The 19,280-nt window shown below is 38.3% G+C and overlaps 1 protein-coding gene across 4 annotated transcripts in view; it reads right to left on the bottom strand.

The window, feature by feature from the left end:
• Positions 1 to 45: 45 nt before the first annotated feature.
• Positions 46 to 19,280, bottom strand: part of LOC129276465 (uncharacterized) — a 31,040-nt gene continuing 11,805 nt past the window's right edge. For all 4 annotated transcript variants that reach the window (XM_064109852.1, XM_064109853.1, XM_064109855.1 and 1 more), the window contains exons 5-11: positions 11,573 to 11,699; positions 9,314 to 9,420; positions 8,341 to 8,558; positions 7,854 to 8,011; positions 6,168 to 6,232; positions 4,395 to 4,541; positions 46 to 3,354 (exon numbers count right to left, since the gene is read on the bottom strand). In XM_064109852.1, coding sequence (XP_063965922.1) covers positions 3,305 to 3,354; positions 4,395 to 4,541; positions 6,168 to 6,232; positions 7,854 to 8,011; positions 8,341 to 8,558; positions 9,314 to 9,420; positions 11,573 to 11,699 — 872 coding nt within the window. In that variant the 3' untranslated portion in view covers positions 46 to 3,304. The remainder of the gene's footprint in view (positions 3,355 to 4,394; positions 4,542 to 6,167; positions 6,233 to 7,853; positions 8,012 to 8,340; positions 8,559 to 9,313; positions 9,421 to 11,572; positions 11,700 to 19,280) is intronic.

Genomic DNA, 19,280 nt, shown 5'->3' with positions numbered 1-19,280 from the left:
GCTCACACACAGTATCTAATACAAGAAAGACAAAACGATGCCAAGTATTTTCTGTCCTGATTAGTATGAAAGTATATTAATTCTATACAGTTTCCATGGAAATCATGGAATGGTATAGACCATGGCTTTGTTGCATATAAGTTACTATTATGGTAATTACATGTACATGTACCATGATGGTAATATGGCTCAACAAGCAGTCATAGTAAAAGATTCTGTGAAAGTTACCATTGGATGGCAAAGTCAGTGACACAACATTTGCTTCTGCGGCAGAAGATTCTGTGAGAGTTATCAATGGATGGCAAAGTCGGTGACACAGCATTTGCTCCGGTCTTAATATAAAAGGGCATAGGGTTAGAGTTAGGATTATTATAGAGTTTTTGGTTCAGAATAACATAGAGACATGGATTATCTAGTTATTGAGATTTGGTTATATGTTTGGCGTCATGAGCAGATTTTCCATTGGAGCAATAATTGTTGCCGGAGAAAATGTCATGGAACCAGCAAAATCACCACAAATACAAAATTAACGAACATTCATGAACAGAATCAGAATCAATGCAGGTATACATGTATATTTGAAAGCTTTAATTAGCAGGTTCAACCGGGCCCCATCTTACAAAGAGTTACGATTGATCCAATCAATCGTAACTCTATGGAAATCCATCAGTGTCATAATTTTTTCTACAGGAAATTTGCAAAATATCCTTTGTAAACAAAGGAGATCACACCAAAATTGTCAAGAAATCAATGAATTTATGGATATACATTCATATCTAGATTTAAAAAAAAATACACATGCACTTTATATGTTGACTTTGCTGAAATTCCATGGTTGCGATTGATTGCATCAATCGCAACTCTTTGTAAGACGGGGCCCTGGCCATGGCACCTGGGTATGGAAAAAAGCTAGCTGACTGTTATCCCAAAGCCTTCTTTCCCTTTTCTGAGTAAATGCACTTGTTTGCTGGGGTCAAAACACCTTTATGAACACCGTACAAACAATTTCATGCCAATTATTGCTACGTATAGAAATCGTTTGCATGGCGACCGTAAAGGTATTCATTACCATTGCAAAAATTTATGACATAAAGATTAATAAGGAACAGGAAAAGAAACAGAATGAAATGTACTGATAGACAGTACAATGAAAGTTCATTTGACATTTCATTTAGATACCATAAGAATTATTATCATTTCCATATTGGATTCAAATTCATCTATGAACTATGCTTACAAATTTTGAATAAAGGTAATGAATATTCAAATGCTTGAACAGTTTAAAGAATGATATTGAGCATTGTATTTCAAAATACAATGCTAAAATGTACAGGTATACATTCCAAGTACAAATGAATTAAATTAAAAAAAAAAATCACTAACATGTATTAAAAACAGTTTTCTCTTACATCTACATAGTGAATAGTGAATAAACATTACATAGTGAATAATAATGCTTAGAAAGACAATGAAATTAAATGATTTCAGGTAGTATATTCAGAAAAAAATATGAGGCATACATACATGTAGTTCTGATAATAAATGAGGCACATGTTCAGAGCCTAAAACATTTCAGTTGAAATCCTATACAACATGAATGCCATCCATATCAGAGTGTCTTTACCCCATGGTTCTTTCATTTTAAAGGTCAAGTCCACCCCAGAAAAAATGTTGATTTGAATAAATAGAAAAAAATCAAACTAGCATAACGCTGAAAATTTCATCAAAATCAGATGTAAAATAAGAAATTATGGCATTTTACAGTTTTGCATATTTTTCACAAAACAGTGATATGCACAACTCAGTGACATGCAAATGAGTTAGTCGATGATGTACATCACTCACTATTTCTTTTGTTTTTTATTGTTTGAATTATACAAAATTTCATTTCTTACAGATTAGACATTGAGGACCAACTTGACTGAACCATATAGTACTAAACAATGGTAATTCCACATGTTCAGGGAGGAATTAATCCTTGTTTCACTTGACAATGGGGAGAAAATTAGAATATTTCATATTTCATATAATAAAATACAAAATAGTGAGTGGATGACGTCATCAGTCTCCTCATTTGCATACCGACCAGGATGTGCATAAAACTGTTTTGTGAAATTATGTGAAACTGTAAAAAGTCATAACTTTCTTATTTTACATCCCATTTTGATGAAATTTTCAGTGTTATGCTTGTCGGATTTTTCTCTTTTTATTCAAACAAACTTTTTGTTGGGGTGGACTTGTCCTTTAAGTATGAATTACGAGAATACACGTTCATTGTTCTATACTCTACAAGATAAGTTAACACGGTGGATTCATTCTAGGCCATTATTCGATTCCATCATTGATAAAAATTTCATTTGTGTACATGTATATTGCCTTTTATTTCAACATATAAATGCTTGAATATTATAAAACGATGATTATTGTACTTCAAAGTATAAAGCTAAATGCATATATTAGGTATTAAAATTTCCAAATACAAACCCTTCAATTTTTTCTAAAAAACCAAAAATATATGTTTAAAACAACAGTTTCCTCTTACGTCCACATAGTGAATAAAACATAAAAATACATAGTCAATAACAGGCCGAAGAATAGTTAGAAATGACAAATTACATGATTTCAGATACTACATCTAGTATATTCAGCAAAAATACGAGGTATACATACATGTACACCTAGTTTCGAGAATAAATGAGGCACATGTTCAGAGCCTAACACATTTCAGTTGAAATCCTACATGACATGAATGAAAGCCATTCATATCAGTGTTGTAAACTTATTTCATTGTAAGTATGAATTTTGTACGAGAATACAATTTTATTTTTCTATACTATACAAGATAAGTTAACACGGAGGTTCATTTTGGGCCATTTGGCCAGTCTACCGTAATATTGCCAAAAATGTAATCTGTGTGTATTGCCTTTGTATTTTGCACATATAAAAAATTAAAAAAAACATGAAAATATACATGAATGTCTGTATTCTAAAATATCATTACATAGTGTGCACAGCCTGTAATCTAATTTGTTACTCAGCAATAACCCCCCCCCCCCACCAAAAAATGATTGGCATCTTCGCTTTACCTTCTAATATTGCTTCTGTGTGCTAACTGTTTCGACAAATTGGGGAAAAAAACCCAGAAGTTACAGGTGCAACATATATTGTGACCAAATGATCACAAACGATCGTACAAGCAATTGTGAAAGCCCCTTTAGGAAGATGGAAAGTTGACCATGCCAATAGCTGTTTTGATAAGGATCTGAATCCGAATAAGGTACATGTAGAAGAACTTCTTTCTTTCTTATTTATAAAGCTCTGGAAAACACATTTTCTCAAGGGCGCGGACAACATCTGTTTCAAAAGAAAACAAATTTATATCAACGGGGGTATAATCAAGGCTGAAAATAATAAAATTTGAAGTTTTCAACAGATAAAGGAAATCAGACAAAATACTGAAAATTTCATCAAAATTGGACAAGGAATAACACAATTGGGATATTTTAAAGCTAATTATTTTGGTTAAACAATTCTAGCATGTCCTCATGAATATGCAATGAGCAAGCTGATGATTTCATATCCCCAGTTAATTCTTTGTATTTTATTATATGAAATTACATTCAAATTTTGCCCACCAAGAATGAAAGAAAAATTGGATTGACAACTGATCTAATTTGTAACACATTCATTACTGCAACTTATTTTGTAAGAGGGAGTGTTATACACACATTGGAAAGTAGGGATATGACATCATCAGCCAACCTAATGAATATTCATGTCAACATGCATGCAAAAGTTTTTGAAATCTAAATTAGCATAATCAATTAGGATTAGATTTTTGGAACATTTGATCTAACAGTTTTGTAGATTATGCCATGGGTAATGCCAATGTCGATTTTTTTGTTACCATTGTATTGTTGAGATTGTCAGCCCCCCCCTGTCTTCTTAGGCATCAAGACATCCCAGTCTTGTTGGCCCTAATACACAAATGGTGTTTTGAAAACCCACGGTTGAGTCCATGGTTTATGCAGATTTCCTGTATAAATTACGCTTATTTTACAGCGTATATTAGAAAATGTCTAATGCTGATGTGCGCTTTTGTCACAGTGAGCCAAATTAACACCTGTTGCCGTGGTTATCCACGCTATTTTATTCATGAGTCCAGTGTTTTTAATTAATGAGTCCACTCTTCAAACAGTGGACTCATGAATAAAATAGCGTATCTAACTATGGTAACTGGCACTGTGACAAAAGCGCGCATCAGCATTGGAATTTTTATACACGCGCCCGATACGCAGTAAATAAAGCGTAATTTATACAGGAAATCTGCATAAACCATGGATTCAACCGTGGGTTTTCAAAACCACCTTTGTTTGATTGATTGTCTTGCTCACCCATGGTAGAAGGTCTATTACAATGATCTGTTTCTCTACAACGGTTGATGAGTTGCTTGAAGTCTTCTGGCGTATCCGAAGGAGGCTCTTCCTTCTTTCCTTCCTTGGTGAACTTCCACTTCATTGCTTTTTCCATTTGCTTCGCTTCTAGTAATGATAAAAATTTTGTTGACATGAAAAAAAAGTATGGGTTCTTGCATTGGGCTTACAGTATTCACAGTGAGGAAAGTGGACAAAATTCATCATTTTGTAGCCATTTCATTTAATTAACCCTAACTTACCGGGGGGGGGGGGGCTGGCTCTTCAGCCCCCTTCTCCCCCCCCCCCCTGCACTGCTTGCTGACTTTTTCTGTAAATGGAATTGGTGAAAATCACAATCAGTGTGTGAAACTAGACCAGGGGCGGAAATCTCTCCCAAAAGGTAGGGGGGGACAAGGGGCTGGAAAATTTGACAAGCAAAAAAAAAGGTTATCACCCCATATTTAAGGTTATTTCGAGGAAAATAAATTTGACAAGCAAAAAAAAAAAAGAAGAAGTTATCATCCCAAAAGTAAGGTCATCTCGTCCTAACATACATGTTTTATTTTGATTTTGAATGATGTATTTCACAAATAGTAGGGGGACATTTGATATTGTGTCCCCCCTACTATTTTGAGTAATGGGGACATGTCTCCCCTGGGATTTCCGCCCATGAACCAAACTATAAAATTTTTCATGACATGCCTCCACCCCACCTCCCTGTTGTCTAGTTTGCCAATAGTTCTGCAGGTTGGGCAGACAAACTTATATAATCCTATAATAACTTATTAAGAAAATTACGTAATATGGCTCATGGTATCATGAGAAAATCAAATGCAATGACTGTGGAAAAGGCATGGTAATTATCTTTTAAATGCATCAAAATGTTTTGAACAAACTCGAAAGCGAGGGAGTGAAGCCATCGAGCTTGTCATTGGGACACTTATGCATTCTCTGAAATGATATGGAAGGATTTCGTACTCACTTTTGGTGAATTTTGTGACATTTTCCAGTAAACTGCCCCGTGCAACCTCTCCCCCTCACACAAGCATGAATTGATTTAAATTGGGACAAATAACATATCTAGCACACAAAATGCAAAATGTTGGGGGCATTGACCACTTCAATATCCTGGGCCATTCCTATGGAATAAACTTCCATGAGACATCTGCAATATTTCTTGTCTTAGCATCCTAAAAATTTCACTTAACACCTGTACTGACCACGCAAAAACTTTGTTAGTGCTAACGATGTGGTAACAGAGGCCTGTTACAACTGGTAATGTGGCAGTGATGCCTAATGCTACAATGCATCACTTACACATTGAAATACTGGTAAATGTTTTGACTTTACTATCCAAAAGATGTGGCTGGGTTTATTGTTAGCACTCTGTTAGGCAAACAACATTTCTGTGCAGCCGGCACTGGTTATTCACACAAGCTATCATATACATGTACATGTAATTCTCCTCTGTGGTATGTTTCCATATCTTTTCTTTGCTATGCCATGATGGGTACTACGGCAATTAAAATATCCATATCATTATGTTAAACTACATCTAAATACATCAGTTTAAATGAATTTTCATTACATGAAAAGAGGCATTTCTTCATTCTATTCTATCTCTTTCGCTAAAGCACACGGAAACTTCATCTTATGATCGTGATATGCTCAGACACAAATAAGTCCATCATCATTACTGTTATAACAACTTTTAGACATATATACATACACTATAAAATAAAAGCGACCCACCTTTTTCTTCCATCACCTGGAATGGTCTTTTCCTTGCAGCTATTTCATAAAACACTATTCCAAGTCTGCAAAAAAAAAAAATATATAAAGGATTTTTAGAATAAATGGAATGACAGAAATTAAATGCCAATAGGGAAGGAGAGGGAAGGGGGGGGGGGGGGTGGGGTGGCGAGGTGTTTAACGCTGTAAAATGCATATCCAGTGTGGAGCATTGTGGCCCAGTGGATTAGTCTCTGGACTCTGAAAAGCCGAGGGATGTGGGTTCAACTCCCGAGCAAAAAGGTTTGTCCCGTCAGATCGGGCAATCGCGTATAACCAACCATTCGAAAAAAGGGCCACCTAAATTCCCAATACATTGAGTCCAGTTTACCAGATGATTCGAGAAAAGGACACCCCCCGATTCATGAAAGATTGGGTCCGGTTAACCCAATGTTTTGTGAAAATTATAGCAAAAATCTCAAATGGTCGGGTCAACCGGCCCTGACGTTTCAAGAATTTAGGTGGCTCTTTTCTTGAATGGTCTGTTACACACAATTGCCCGACCCAACGCGACAACCCTATCTGATGACACAAGCCCTTTGCTTCAGCAAGAAATTGATCCACAAAGTACGATCTAACCCCCACTTTGCTATTTGACTGCACTTGACTCCATATGATCGAATCAAAAACATCACAAGCGCAAGCTCAATTTGAGCAAAGTACCAACTTACGTAGAAGGCAGCTAGCACACAGCCGAGCCATGTGTTGCTGCCCTCTACATTCAAAGCTGTACAGCACGATTACCAAAATGGCGGATAGGCGAAAGCATTGATTGCTCAGAACGATGTCAAAAAAGCCCCCCAATTGTCGATGAAACTACATCCAACCCTGAAATAATGCTAATAACGTGAATGGTGAGGATATATGTATGCTATATATGTTTGTTAAAAGATGTTATGTAGTCATTTACATCCAATGAATGCGGATTTTAAAGTGTCCTTTGTACAGGGGGCAGAAACAAATTTTGACCAACGTGAGTATGTGACATTGCTATAATGCATAAAAATGTGTATTGATTATGTTTATTTGTTGATAGTTGTCGATATCGGTAAGATATTTTTAGCATGATATCGACAGAGAATTTTCTGAACGATAACAGCCCTAATTTCAATGTTATTCTTTTTATCTGATGCAGACTATTCTAAAGTTGGGGCCATTGATAACAAACTTTGGGTAGAAGACCAAATTTACCCCTCCAATTGGTATAGGGTTACTGGTATCAACGCTAAACTCTGGTACTGGTATCAACAGAAATATAAAATGTTCACAGAATTGAACAAAATTTACACAGAATTTATGTAAATGTATAAAAAGAAAAACAACGATATCTGCCAACAATTTTTCAGGAAAATGTATAATCACAGAGTAATAAGCAAATGAAGATCAGAAAAAAATACTAAAAAAAAAAGCTTATCGATTTATTGTGTAGTCCCACAAACTGCTGCCTGTGTTAGCTAGACCAAAAGCGTGTGAAACGAATATCATTAAAAACAACTGGAAATCATTTGAATTTAACGTTGCAGTTCAAAATAACAATTTTCTGGCATGAGATAACTGCTTCAGGATCGCTTCCAACCATTTCCTTAATGAAATCAGATCTGTATACCAGAACTGTAGCTTGGGTTCAAAATGAACTCTTGTGCTTACTTGTAGACTTCACTCTTGATCGTTCTCTTAAAGGGTTCAGTCGTCTCCTCAGGGCAGAGGTAATTAGTTTCATCATCATCCAGACTTCCACGATATGTCGCTGATGATTTACTCGTACTTATCTTAGACCCCGACTTCACAAAGCCGTTATCAGAGATCTGTAATAATCATAATAATAATGATGATAATAATATTCCACTTTTACATAGCGCTTAATACATCAGAACAATGTCTCTATAAGCAGGTTACAGATATATTATTACCCCGGTCATCGGATCCTGGCATGCCCGCACAAAATGTATTCACTTTCTCCACTCCCTGGGGAGCATTTTCCTCCCGATTTATCTGGGCAGTATTTACCACAAGTATTTCTCACTCTGGCCATCCCTGTATCCGAGCCAAAGCAAAGTATTTACCAATTAAAATATCTTAATGGGATTCACGGCAAAGACAGAAAATAAGGAGTTGGGGTGTTAACTCAAAATACCTTGGCTCTGTAGTCCTCATTCAACATGAATCTATTAGAGGTGATTGCCCGATGTAGCAACGATTTTGCTTGTCCGTAGTGGATTGCAGCAAGACCTTGAGCACAATCCCAGGCAATCTTCTTCCGTCGTTCCCATGGTAGTGGATGTTTGTCTTCATCAAGGAGCACCTTACGGAGGGTGCCAAGGGGCATGTATTCAACTACGAAGCACATGCAACCTGAAATCATAAAATGATAAGCCAATTACCAACAACAATTAGAGCAGCGCTTCTCAAACGGTTGGCCGCGTGAAGCACTAAGGGGAGACGACAAAGAAGGAGAAAAACTATAGTATATTTCTCAGACCTGTCCGCACATGGTATGTCCGATCAATCTATGCAGGTCAAACAAAACTAAAGCATGCCTAGGTATCATGCATGATGCAAAGCAATGGTCTTAATGCAATCGTCACCCATTTACCGGACATTTGCGAATGCAGATTAGTTCTCAAACTGCTTGTTTCAAATGTGATTCAGAGCTTTGTGCTCAAATCTCACGAAACATTTTTTCATAAAAATGAACATTTTTTCATAAAAATTGACGTTTTCCAAAAATTTTGGTAAGTGGGCCTCGAGTAAAAAAGGTTGAGAAGCGCTGTATTAGAATAATCATGATAAACAACATCAAAAGTACATTTGCTCTAGACGATTAGATTAGATCAACAGAAGAGATTAGAAGGTTTGACCCACAACTATTTGTACATGTATGACCCGAACATTCTGGCAGCACTGTAGTGTTCACACCCAAATAAATTTCTCAAAATCATGACAATGAGAATGAGTAAACTCTGAATTACATGTATATAGTTATAGAGATTCTAACTTTAATCACTATTGCTGTAAATTATGTAATCATAGAGCTCATTACTCAAGCGAGAATGATTTAACTCTGAATTATGATGTTATAAACAGTATAGATTTTGAAGATAACTCACCACTGTCGTCAATTGTGTAACCATAGAGATGAACAATGAAGCGAGAAAATCTCAACTGTTCCCACAGCTTACACTGTTCCTTCAGTTCTTTCCTTGCAGCAACCCCACTGTATTTAATATCAATAATTATTATTTGAATAAGATGTAGTGTTATAGAGGTGCAGATATTTTAAGACGTCTTGTGGGGTTGTTTCGATGAGACCAAATATTGAAATTGATTTTTAACATGCATGCCTATGCAAAACCCTCGAATATTTTCAATATTGGCGGTTTTGCATGAATTTTTTTGCCCCACCCACAAGATTATCATTGGTTAATAAATGATTGTGCGCATTAAGCTACATGTATTGTAACGTCACAACGAAATTGCATTGCGTATTAGTTGCGCTTTTCATAATTATGCAGACGAGGCGATGCGCGCTACAGCTACATGTAATTTATGTGAGAATTTTACGTACAATATGCAATACATACAATGCAAGTGTGTGAATTCGTTGCTTATGTACCGGTACCGTACACTATGCATACTACTACATGTAAATGAATATTTCTTTAAGTTAATTTATGTTTAGCTTTGTGGGGGTTTCTAAACAAACATAAGAATATTGGATGACCAATTTTCGTGTGATGCATAGAAATATTGCTCGCTGAAGAACAATATTTCAACGCATCCCACTCAAGGTCATCCAATATTCCCTAAATATTACAACATTGTAATGAAGGGGGGGGGGGGGCCTCTCTGTGCATCTACTCGTAAACATGAATTTCATTTAATTTCCGTAAAATGTTAGGTAAAATTATTCCTTACATCCCTAAGAGTATGTTTGCCTTAAATCTCACAACAAGTGGAATCCCTCTGGCCGTCTCACCTGCATCACGCGATTCAATATAGCAGTAGTGCTGACTTTGAAAACTACTATAACTCGCACAAGATGTTCAGTGATACTTGGTTACTCTTATTTCCATGTTTTATGAACTAGACCAATACACTTACAGCTAGATATGATGGTAATTAAACAGATACCCCCAATGTGGCCAAAGTTCATTGACCTTACATGAACTTTGACCTTGATCATTTGACCTGGAACTTGCACAGGATGTTCAGTGATACTTGATTACTCTTATGTCCAAGTTTCACGAGTCAGATCCATAAACTTTCAAAGTTATGATGGTAATTCAACAGATACCCCCATTATGGCCAAAGTTCAATGACCTTTGACCTTGGTCATGTGACCTAAAATGCGCACAGGATGTTCAGTGATACTTGACTACTCTTATGGCCAAGTTTTATGAACTAGACCAACATACTTTCAAAGTTATGATGGTAATTCAACAAATACCGTCAATTTGGCAAAAGTTCATTGACCCTAAATTACCTTTGACCTTGATCATATGACCTGAAACTTGCACAGAATGTTCAGTAATACTTGATTACTATTATGTCCAAGTTTCATGAATCAGATCCATAAACTTTCAAAGTTATGATGGTAATTCAACAGATACCTCCAATTTGGCCAAAGTTCATTGACCCTAAATGACCTTTGACCTTGGTCTTGTAACGTGAAACTCATGCAGGATGTTAAGTGATACTTGATTAACCTTATGTCCAAGTTTCATGAACTAGGTCCATATACTTTCTAAGTTATGCTGTCATTTCAAAAACTTAACCTTAGGGTAAGATTTGGTGTTGACGCCGCCGTCGCCGCCGGAAAAGCGGCGCCTATAGTCTCACTCTGCTATGCAGGCCAGGTGAGACAAAAACTGAGCAAAATGTGATTTTCTTGGAAAAAAATATTGCAGGGGGTCAATTTTTACTCGTGATTTAGGGATTTTGATAAGAATGGTTGCATTTTGAGGATGTTACAAGAAAAGCTTGAAATCATCATTTCACCATTTTTCCTCAGATATTTTTAGTGGATATCTGTCTACAATATGTATTGCAAGTGTAAATTTTGTGGTCACTCTGTGATATATTTTCTTTCACATCTAGCAGTACAAGCCTAGTCTTAAATAACCCGGTTAAGATAGTGTTAAGGGGTTGATCCCTACATTATTTAATCTGTTACAGATCATAGTTTTCCTACTGGGTGTACAAGCCGAGATTTCTTGAACTCGTGAAAATGTATAAAAAAATGAAAAGGTAAGGCTTGACCTCGAAAAGAACAGACCCTTGTTTGCTTTGCCTCGAGTCTATTTCCCCTGTTGGACCTAGATCATTAGTAAAGAACCTATACTGGAATTACAAAATAAAGCTCATACTTGTCTTCAAAAGTCTTGAAAACCAGCAGCTTGTCTTCGCACTTGTGTTTAGCTCTGTAGATAGGCCCATACTTTCCCTCATGGAGTCTTTGAACATCGCTCAAGTCCGAGTATTTGATGTGCCCCTCTGATGAGCGAGAACAAAGGGAAAATAAATGGACATGAAAAAAATCCAACTGATTTAAACATCATGCAATTTGACAATTAAAGGTTGTCAACAACTTTTACATGGTCAGAGTCGTGTCGGAAATTTATTTCCGGATTCTAGTGGCATCTTATGACCAGTCACAAAATCAGCAATCCGATAGATGCATGGCAAAATATGAAAGCAAAGGCCTGTATTCTTGAAAGTGGTTTTGATACAAGTATCATGGTATAAGACCATCACGGACTATGAAGATATTTATACACGATTACGCTATTTCTGCGCGTACACTACGAAAAATCCAATTAAATACACGCTTTTGACAAAGGGTGCTAAAATGAAATAATGATAATGCTGTAAATCTGCGAATTCATGGTTTTGTACCATGCAACAATCAAGACCTCTTTTGAGAATATGGGCCAAAAGTTCTTAGAACAATTAAAATTATGATTTCAACTACTAAATTTCTTTATTATACGTACTGAACAGAATAAAATTCTGAGCCATAATACCTGTACAAAAATATCAGTATAGCTGACCTCAGTCAGCCTGGAAAACTGTGACGGAGGTTTTCATAAAGATGTTGGTGTGGGCTGAATGCAACAAATGACTACATCCAAATGGTACATTGTACTTTGTATACATGTACATGTATGAGTAGAAAGTGCCAATTAATGATTCTTTTTTAAAATTAGTAATTGCTTGATAATTTGGACAACAAGCATGGTATTCTACCTCTAGATTTTTTTTCTTCAAAGCAATACAAGTAATAACAGCACTCGCCATTTTTCAACCTATATTTAATTATTTTGTTATATTACATGTAGGTGTATTAAAACTACATGTAGATCGACCTGCATGTACTACAATAGACCAGTTTGTAGTTACTTCATGGACAATTTTGGTCAAATGACCTTTCATTTCTTTAATTATGATAGGCAGATTTCAAAGCAAGATATTACATAAGCTTGCCTTACATAGCAGGATGAAGAAATTGAATAGACCAGGTGACTAGAATAGCACACCAATCAACACTTTATGAAAGTATTTGTTGCCGAATGCATATCATAGCATGTTGCACAATGTATTGGCAAACTGAAATACCAGTCGTTCGTGGATGCATTGTTGTTTTTTGTGGATGTAAATTAAAACCACAATGCAAAAGAGTATATGAATAATCAAGACATCAAAGTTGGTGCTTATCTCATTGTAGTAATATGTCTCATTTGCATATGTATCATTTGCATATTTGATGCGCGATGATGTAACTGACGTCACATTGGATGCGCGTTGCTATGTTGTTACGATATGGCGGTCCCGGTCCAGCCTACCTTGTTGCCGGTGTTGCGACTTAAATGAACAATAAACATTATATTATGATGTTGGATCATAAAGCTAGTACAGGATTCTTTATTGACTATAGCTTGACATGGTGGCAGCTAGATGCGGACCTGTGCTATGATTTTGGATATTGAACTGGATCAAGTTTGGACATGGAACATTTTTGTTTGCTCCTGAGTATCGGTACGTAAGTACGTACCGTACGGTACAGCGCAGTGTACCGGTACCGTATCGGTACGTTATGAATTTGTGCACAAGTTGACTTATCGTCTGCGCCGAGATGATGCTGATGTGTGTGTGTACCGTAACTGATCCATGATTTTCAGTCCCGCGGAGTCGCCGGGCCGCCGTGAATGTGATTTTGAGATAGACTGGAAATAATTCTAACGTCGTGAAGTGAACTTCCGAGTGTTGCGCAAGATAGATGCCGTTTATTATAGATTTCCAGTGACTGATTTTAATGAGATTTCACGAGGCATGATCGATGATGACGCCGACGGTAGAATCTAATGTTAGTAGTAGTATCTACGCTAATCTGGAACGAGTTACCTGGCAACGAATAAGTTAGGCAGAGATAAATGGAAGTTGGAACTGATTTCATGCATTTTTAAATGTTCGCCTCGATGACTGAGCATATGCCGTAGGCTGAACAGAGGGTTGAGTTCCCATGATTATGAAGCTGTGTGTGAACATTAACAAGAGCGAGAGCGCGAGCCCCAGCCTAGAGGCTGATCCCAAGCAAGATTTGGACCTATCCTGGACCCGGATCGAGTTGCAAGGCCAACTTATGAATGCTATGCTGATCATGTGTTTATCCAGTGGATCTTGAGACTTCTGCAGTCTGGATGATCAGAGGGAAAGCTCATGAGAAATAAGTTGAATTGTGAACATGAACGCTAAATTGAAAACTGTGTCTGTGAGTGTGAACTGGAACTTGGACCAAGACTCATTTTACTGACTGTAATTTTTCCTGGAAAGTTAGACTTATTTTGCGTGCAGGTCTAAATTAATTCAGTTGATCTAGAGGACTCTAAGTAACTGTTCTACATCGACATCGACATGCTATAATGTTATGATATTGCACTCATCAATGTTATTGTTGCATGGTGTAGTAGGAAAAATCGAGTCTATTGGTGTGCAAGGTTCCATTCACATGTGGTGGATAAATTCAACATGTTTTGTGCACACTATTATGCTGACAGTTCTGTTCACACATGCTTGCAAAAATGTTAAATACAATGTATTTGTATACAGAGTTCCGTTCACATATGATTGCAAAATTGTGATTAATGCTGTATTGTATACAGAGAAGAGTTCCGTTCACATATTGCTCAAATATGAATATTGTAATTGTGTATAATTGGAGTTCCGTTCACATATGGTAGATATTTCTGCTTGTTTATATGCATTTTGAATATGAAATAAGCCATTATTTTTTCTCTCAGTGCATTTATTTCGTGCAGAGGATTTGATCACAGGTATCATGGCTAGTGCATCTATTCCAAGTCCCAGAATGGACTGGTCCAACCTGGACCGTTCGCAAGCATTGCGAGAGTTTAGACAAGTTGCTGACTTGTGGTTCAAGATTAAGAAGACTCCAGCAGAGGAGCAGCACACTTATGTGATACTGTGGTCGGGGGTTGAAGGTTTGAGGATGTTCAATACTTGGAAGTTGACAGATGAGCAACTAACCGACCCCAAGAACGTTTGGGATGCATTCGCAACCCAGCTGGAACCCCAGGAGAACTTCCGGATTCCAGAGATACAGGCAAGGATCATCAGAGACTATTGATGATTTTATTCTCCGGTGTCGCACAAAGGCAGCGAAGTGCAACTTCAAGACTGATGACACTGTTGAGGAGAGAATCATAGAAGTATTAATCGCCGGAATTAGACACCCAGAGGTGCAGAAAGCCTTACTGAGCAAAGATGAAAATCTCAAGTTAGATGAGGCTGCTTCATTGGCTAGGACGCATGAGGCCAGTGACTCTCATATGAGCCAGCTGAACAGCTTAGACAGAGCCTCAGTACATGATTTGCACCAGTCCAGTTCTTGTAGGAATTGTGGTCTGCGGCACCCACCAAAGAAGTGCCCAGCGTTCAAGTCACAGTGCCATAAGTGTGGCATGAAAGGCCACTGGAAGAAACTGTGCAAGTCTTCAGGAGACGGAAGTAAACATAGGTCTCGGTCTAAGACCAGACAGGCTGGACGTGAGAAAGGAAGCTGGAAGAATAGAAGTAAGAGCAGATCTCGTAACCATGGAAAGAATCTGCATCCAATTGCCAGCAAGAATGACGACGACGACCTACCGAGAGACTTTGAAGACATCTCCACAGAGTCAATCTATGTTGGACATGTTCAGGTTGATGGTGTGCCCATTGATGACAGCGATGACAAAGACGAGCTTTTTGCTACTCTGAAGTTTAGCATCAGGGATAAGCCAGGTAACCACACGTTGAGGGTTAAGGTGGACACAGGGGAATGTGTTGCCTCTTCGATGCTTCAGGAAGGCTTTTCCAGAGCTTTTAGATGATGAGGGATATCCTCTTGAGTCAGCTGTCAGACTGAGACATGTCAGGTTGTATGCCTACAACGAGACACCGATACAGCAGTACAGATGTTTTGATTTTCCCTGCCAGTACAAAGATGGGAAATGGTTCAGAAACAGCTTCTTCATCGTGGATACACGTGGACCAGCTATCCTAGGATTGCAAAGTTCAGTTAAGATGCGCCTCGTTATACAGTGCGTATCAAAAAAAAGTTTACACTTTGAAAAAATCCTGTAAAATTACCCTTTTGTAATATCTTGAAAATTTTCCAACATTTTAACATTGGTACAGATCCATTTAAGCAAATGACGATATAACTGTCGAAAAATATTTCCGCTTGAGTGAACACCACTTACTTTTGAAAAGTTAGTGAAAAATTATTTGCGCAGAACTCTGAAATAGTTTAGCAAATAAAAGTAGACCTTATAATCATGAAGAACACGCGGAATTTAGCTAGTAAAATTGATTTAAAGATATTTTTACATTTTAAAACTTGTTTCCTTGCCCAAAACACTAATAAGAGTGCATAGCGCCCCAGTCCAATCCCCCATACACCGAGGCAATCGAGACGTTATTTGCTTTACACTGAGCTGTGATTTACATGATATGGCTTAGGCTTGATTATCATTTAGTTAATCATTGTCAAGCTTAGGAAAAGTGTGGGGAAACAAGTATTAAATGAAAAATGAAATGTAAACCTACTTTAAATGAAAAAAAAAGAATTAAAAAGTGCTGGAGATGTCTGATATAAACTTTTGTTCAGATTCAGTTATGTCCTCAGATCCAGCTGGCACAAAAAGGGTAAAGATTGTGCCTACTAAATGTTAAAATTTCAATTTGGGTGGCAAAATTGTTACAAAATGCTTGAATGTATCCGTTTTATTTCAATTGAATAAAAGTACAAGGGAAATGTATGAGAAATGTTTCGCAGGGTAAGTTTGATTTCGCCCTTTCCCCTTGACACAGCGTGAAAACAAGCATTTCTGCGAGCTTTACAAAAATGGACAGTACTCACTCAAGTGTAACATTCTGTCAAAACTTTTACTTTCATTGGATAGATGAGACCCAAACCCAAGATTATATGTGAAAAAATTGCCCACATGTTGTATATTTTTTAATTCCCAGGGCTTTTTCAAAGTGTAAACTTTTTTTTGATACGCACTGTAGTGAACTGTGAGATGCATCAGAGAAGCAGTCCAGGCATGAATAAGAGTACACAGGATCTGGTAGCTGCATACCCGGATCGGTTCCAGGGTATTGGGAGGTTCCCAGGTGAATACCACATCACTCTTGAAGAGAACGCTGAACCGGTTGTCCACCCACCAAGGAAGTTTCCTATCCATCTTCGAGATGAGCTGAAAGAGGAACTAGACAGGATGGAATCCATTGATGTCATCAAGAAAGTGTCCAAGCCTACAGATTGGGTTTCCTCGCTAGCCTTCAGCAGGAAGAGCAACGGGAAGTTACGAGTGTGCCTCGACCCAAAGGATCTCAACAAGGCATGTAAGAGGACATATCACAAAGCTCCAACACTTGAGGAAATCACCCATAAGCTACATGGTGCTCAAGTTTTCTCAAAGCTAGATGCAAGGCATGGATATTGGAGCGTCGCCCTAGATGACGAATCGAGCTACTTGACAACCTTCAATTCACCTTTTGGAAGGTACAGATTTAAGCGTTTGCCCTTTGGCATCAGAGTAGCTCAAGACATTTTCCAAGAGAAGATGGACATGATTCTCGAGCAGTGCCCAGGCACAATTGACATTGCTGATGATATTGTGGTCTATGGAAAGACTGAAGCAGAGCATGACAAAGCATTGCACAATCTCATGACTGTGGGACAAGAGTATGGACTAGTCTTCAATCCAGACAAATGTGATGTGAAGCTTCCACAGGTCAAGTTCTTTGGCTGTCTTTATGACAAAGAAGGTGTGCATCCTGATCCTTCAAAGATTGCTGATATTACCAGTCTTCCAACACCAAGCTGTTTGAAAGAGTTACAGCAGTTCCTTGGGATGGTACAGTACATGTCTCCATTCATCCCAAAGTTAGCAGAGAATGCAGAGACTCTGCGGGCACTGACAAGGAAAGACAGCGTATGGCAATGGAAGCCATCGCATCAGAAGTCTTTTGAGTATTTGAAGTCATTGGTATCGTCCATGTGCACCCTTACCTACTTCGACCCTTCAAAGCCCACAACAATCCAGGTAGATGCGTCTACGAGAGGACTAGGGGCAGCTTTACTGCAAGAGGGGAAGCCAGTGGCAATCGCAAGCAAGGCCTCGACAGACACACAGAGCCGATACGCGAATATTGAGAGAGAAATGTTGGCAGTAGTGTTTGGTTGTACAAGATTTCACACCTACGTGTATGGAGCCAAATTCACTGTGGAATCGGACCACAAGCCGTTGGAGAGCATTCATCGGAAGAATTTAGCCAACGCTCCACCCAGATTGCAGCGGATGCTCCTCCGTTTGCAACCGTATGACTTCAACCTCATCTACAAGCCAGGAAGAGAAGTTGCCCTGGCAGATGGTTTGTCAAGGATCAACCCAGAGAACCAACCGACAATGGAATTTGACAAAACCATCCACGGAATCTACATATCTCCAAACAAGCTAAAACAGATGCAAGATGACACAGAAGCCAACAGGAGTCTAAAGGTGCTCAAGGACATAATCCTAACTGGTTGGCCTGATGACGTAAAGAAAGTTCCCAAAGAAGTACGTCACTACTGGTCTTGCAGAGATACACTTTCGGTAGAAGATGGTCTCATCATGAAGGGAGAGAGAATCTTCATACCAGAGACGATGCAGCAAGAAGTGCTACAAAGTCTTCATGCTGGTCATCAAGGAACGACAAAGACCCAACTCAAGGCAAGAAGTTGTGTCTATTGGGACGGCTTGTCTAAAGCAATTGAACAGATGGTGCAATCTTTCCAAGCATGTAATGAGTTGCAGAAAGCTCAGCAGAAAGAGCCACTTCTTCAGCATGAAGTACCCAATCACCCATGGGAAACAGTCGGAACTGACTTGTTTCATTTCGAAGGCGATGAATATCTTGTCATCGTAGACTATTGGTCTAAGTTTCCTGTCGTGAGGAAGATCAGAGGAAGTTGTACCAGCTCAACTGTTGTCCGGATCACCAAGAACATCTTTAGTGAGCAGGGCATACCCTTGAAGATCGTTAGCGACAATGGACCACAATTCTCTAGTCGAGAATACAAGAGTTTCACGGATCAGTGGAATATCCAGCATGTGACATCAAGTCCTCATTATCCGCAGAGCAACGGACTTGTGGAAAGGGCAATACAGACAATCAAACCAACACTCAAGAAGGTGAAGATGACTGGAGGTGATCCTGACCTAGCCCTATTGTGTCTGAGGACAACACCAATTGACAGTAGTTTACCTTCACCAGCGGAACTACTACAAGGCAGAAAGTATAGGAGCAATCTTCCCATGAAAATGCACTCCGACCATCAAAGTGAGATTAAGAAGAAGCTCCGACAACGCCAAGAAAGGCAAAAGGACGACTTTGACAGAAGAGGAGTTAGAGAACTACCCCCTCTGGTGCCAGATCAGAAGGTAACAGTGTTCTACCATGGTTCTGAAACATGGGCCCCGGCTACAGTAATTCAGAAGTGCCAATTGGAACCAAGATCGTACATGA

Source organism: Lytechinus pictus, chromosome 14, assembly GCF_037042905.1.
Source record: "Lytechinus pictus isolate F3 Inbred chromosome 14, Lp3.0, whole genome shotgun sequence".
Lineage (NCBI taxonomy): Eukaryota > Metazoa > Echinodermata > Echinoidea > Temnopleuroida > Toxopneustidae > Lytechinus > Lytechinus pictus.
The sequence above is the reverse complement of the archived record's forward strand: the minus strand, read 5'-3'. Positions and strand labels throughout refer to the sequence as shown.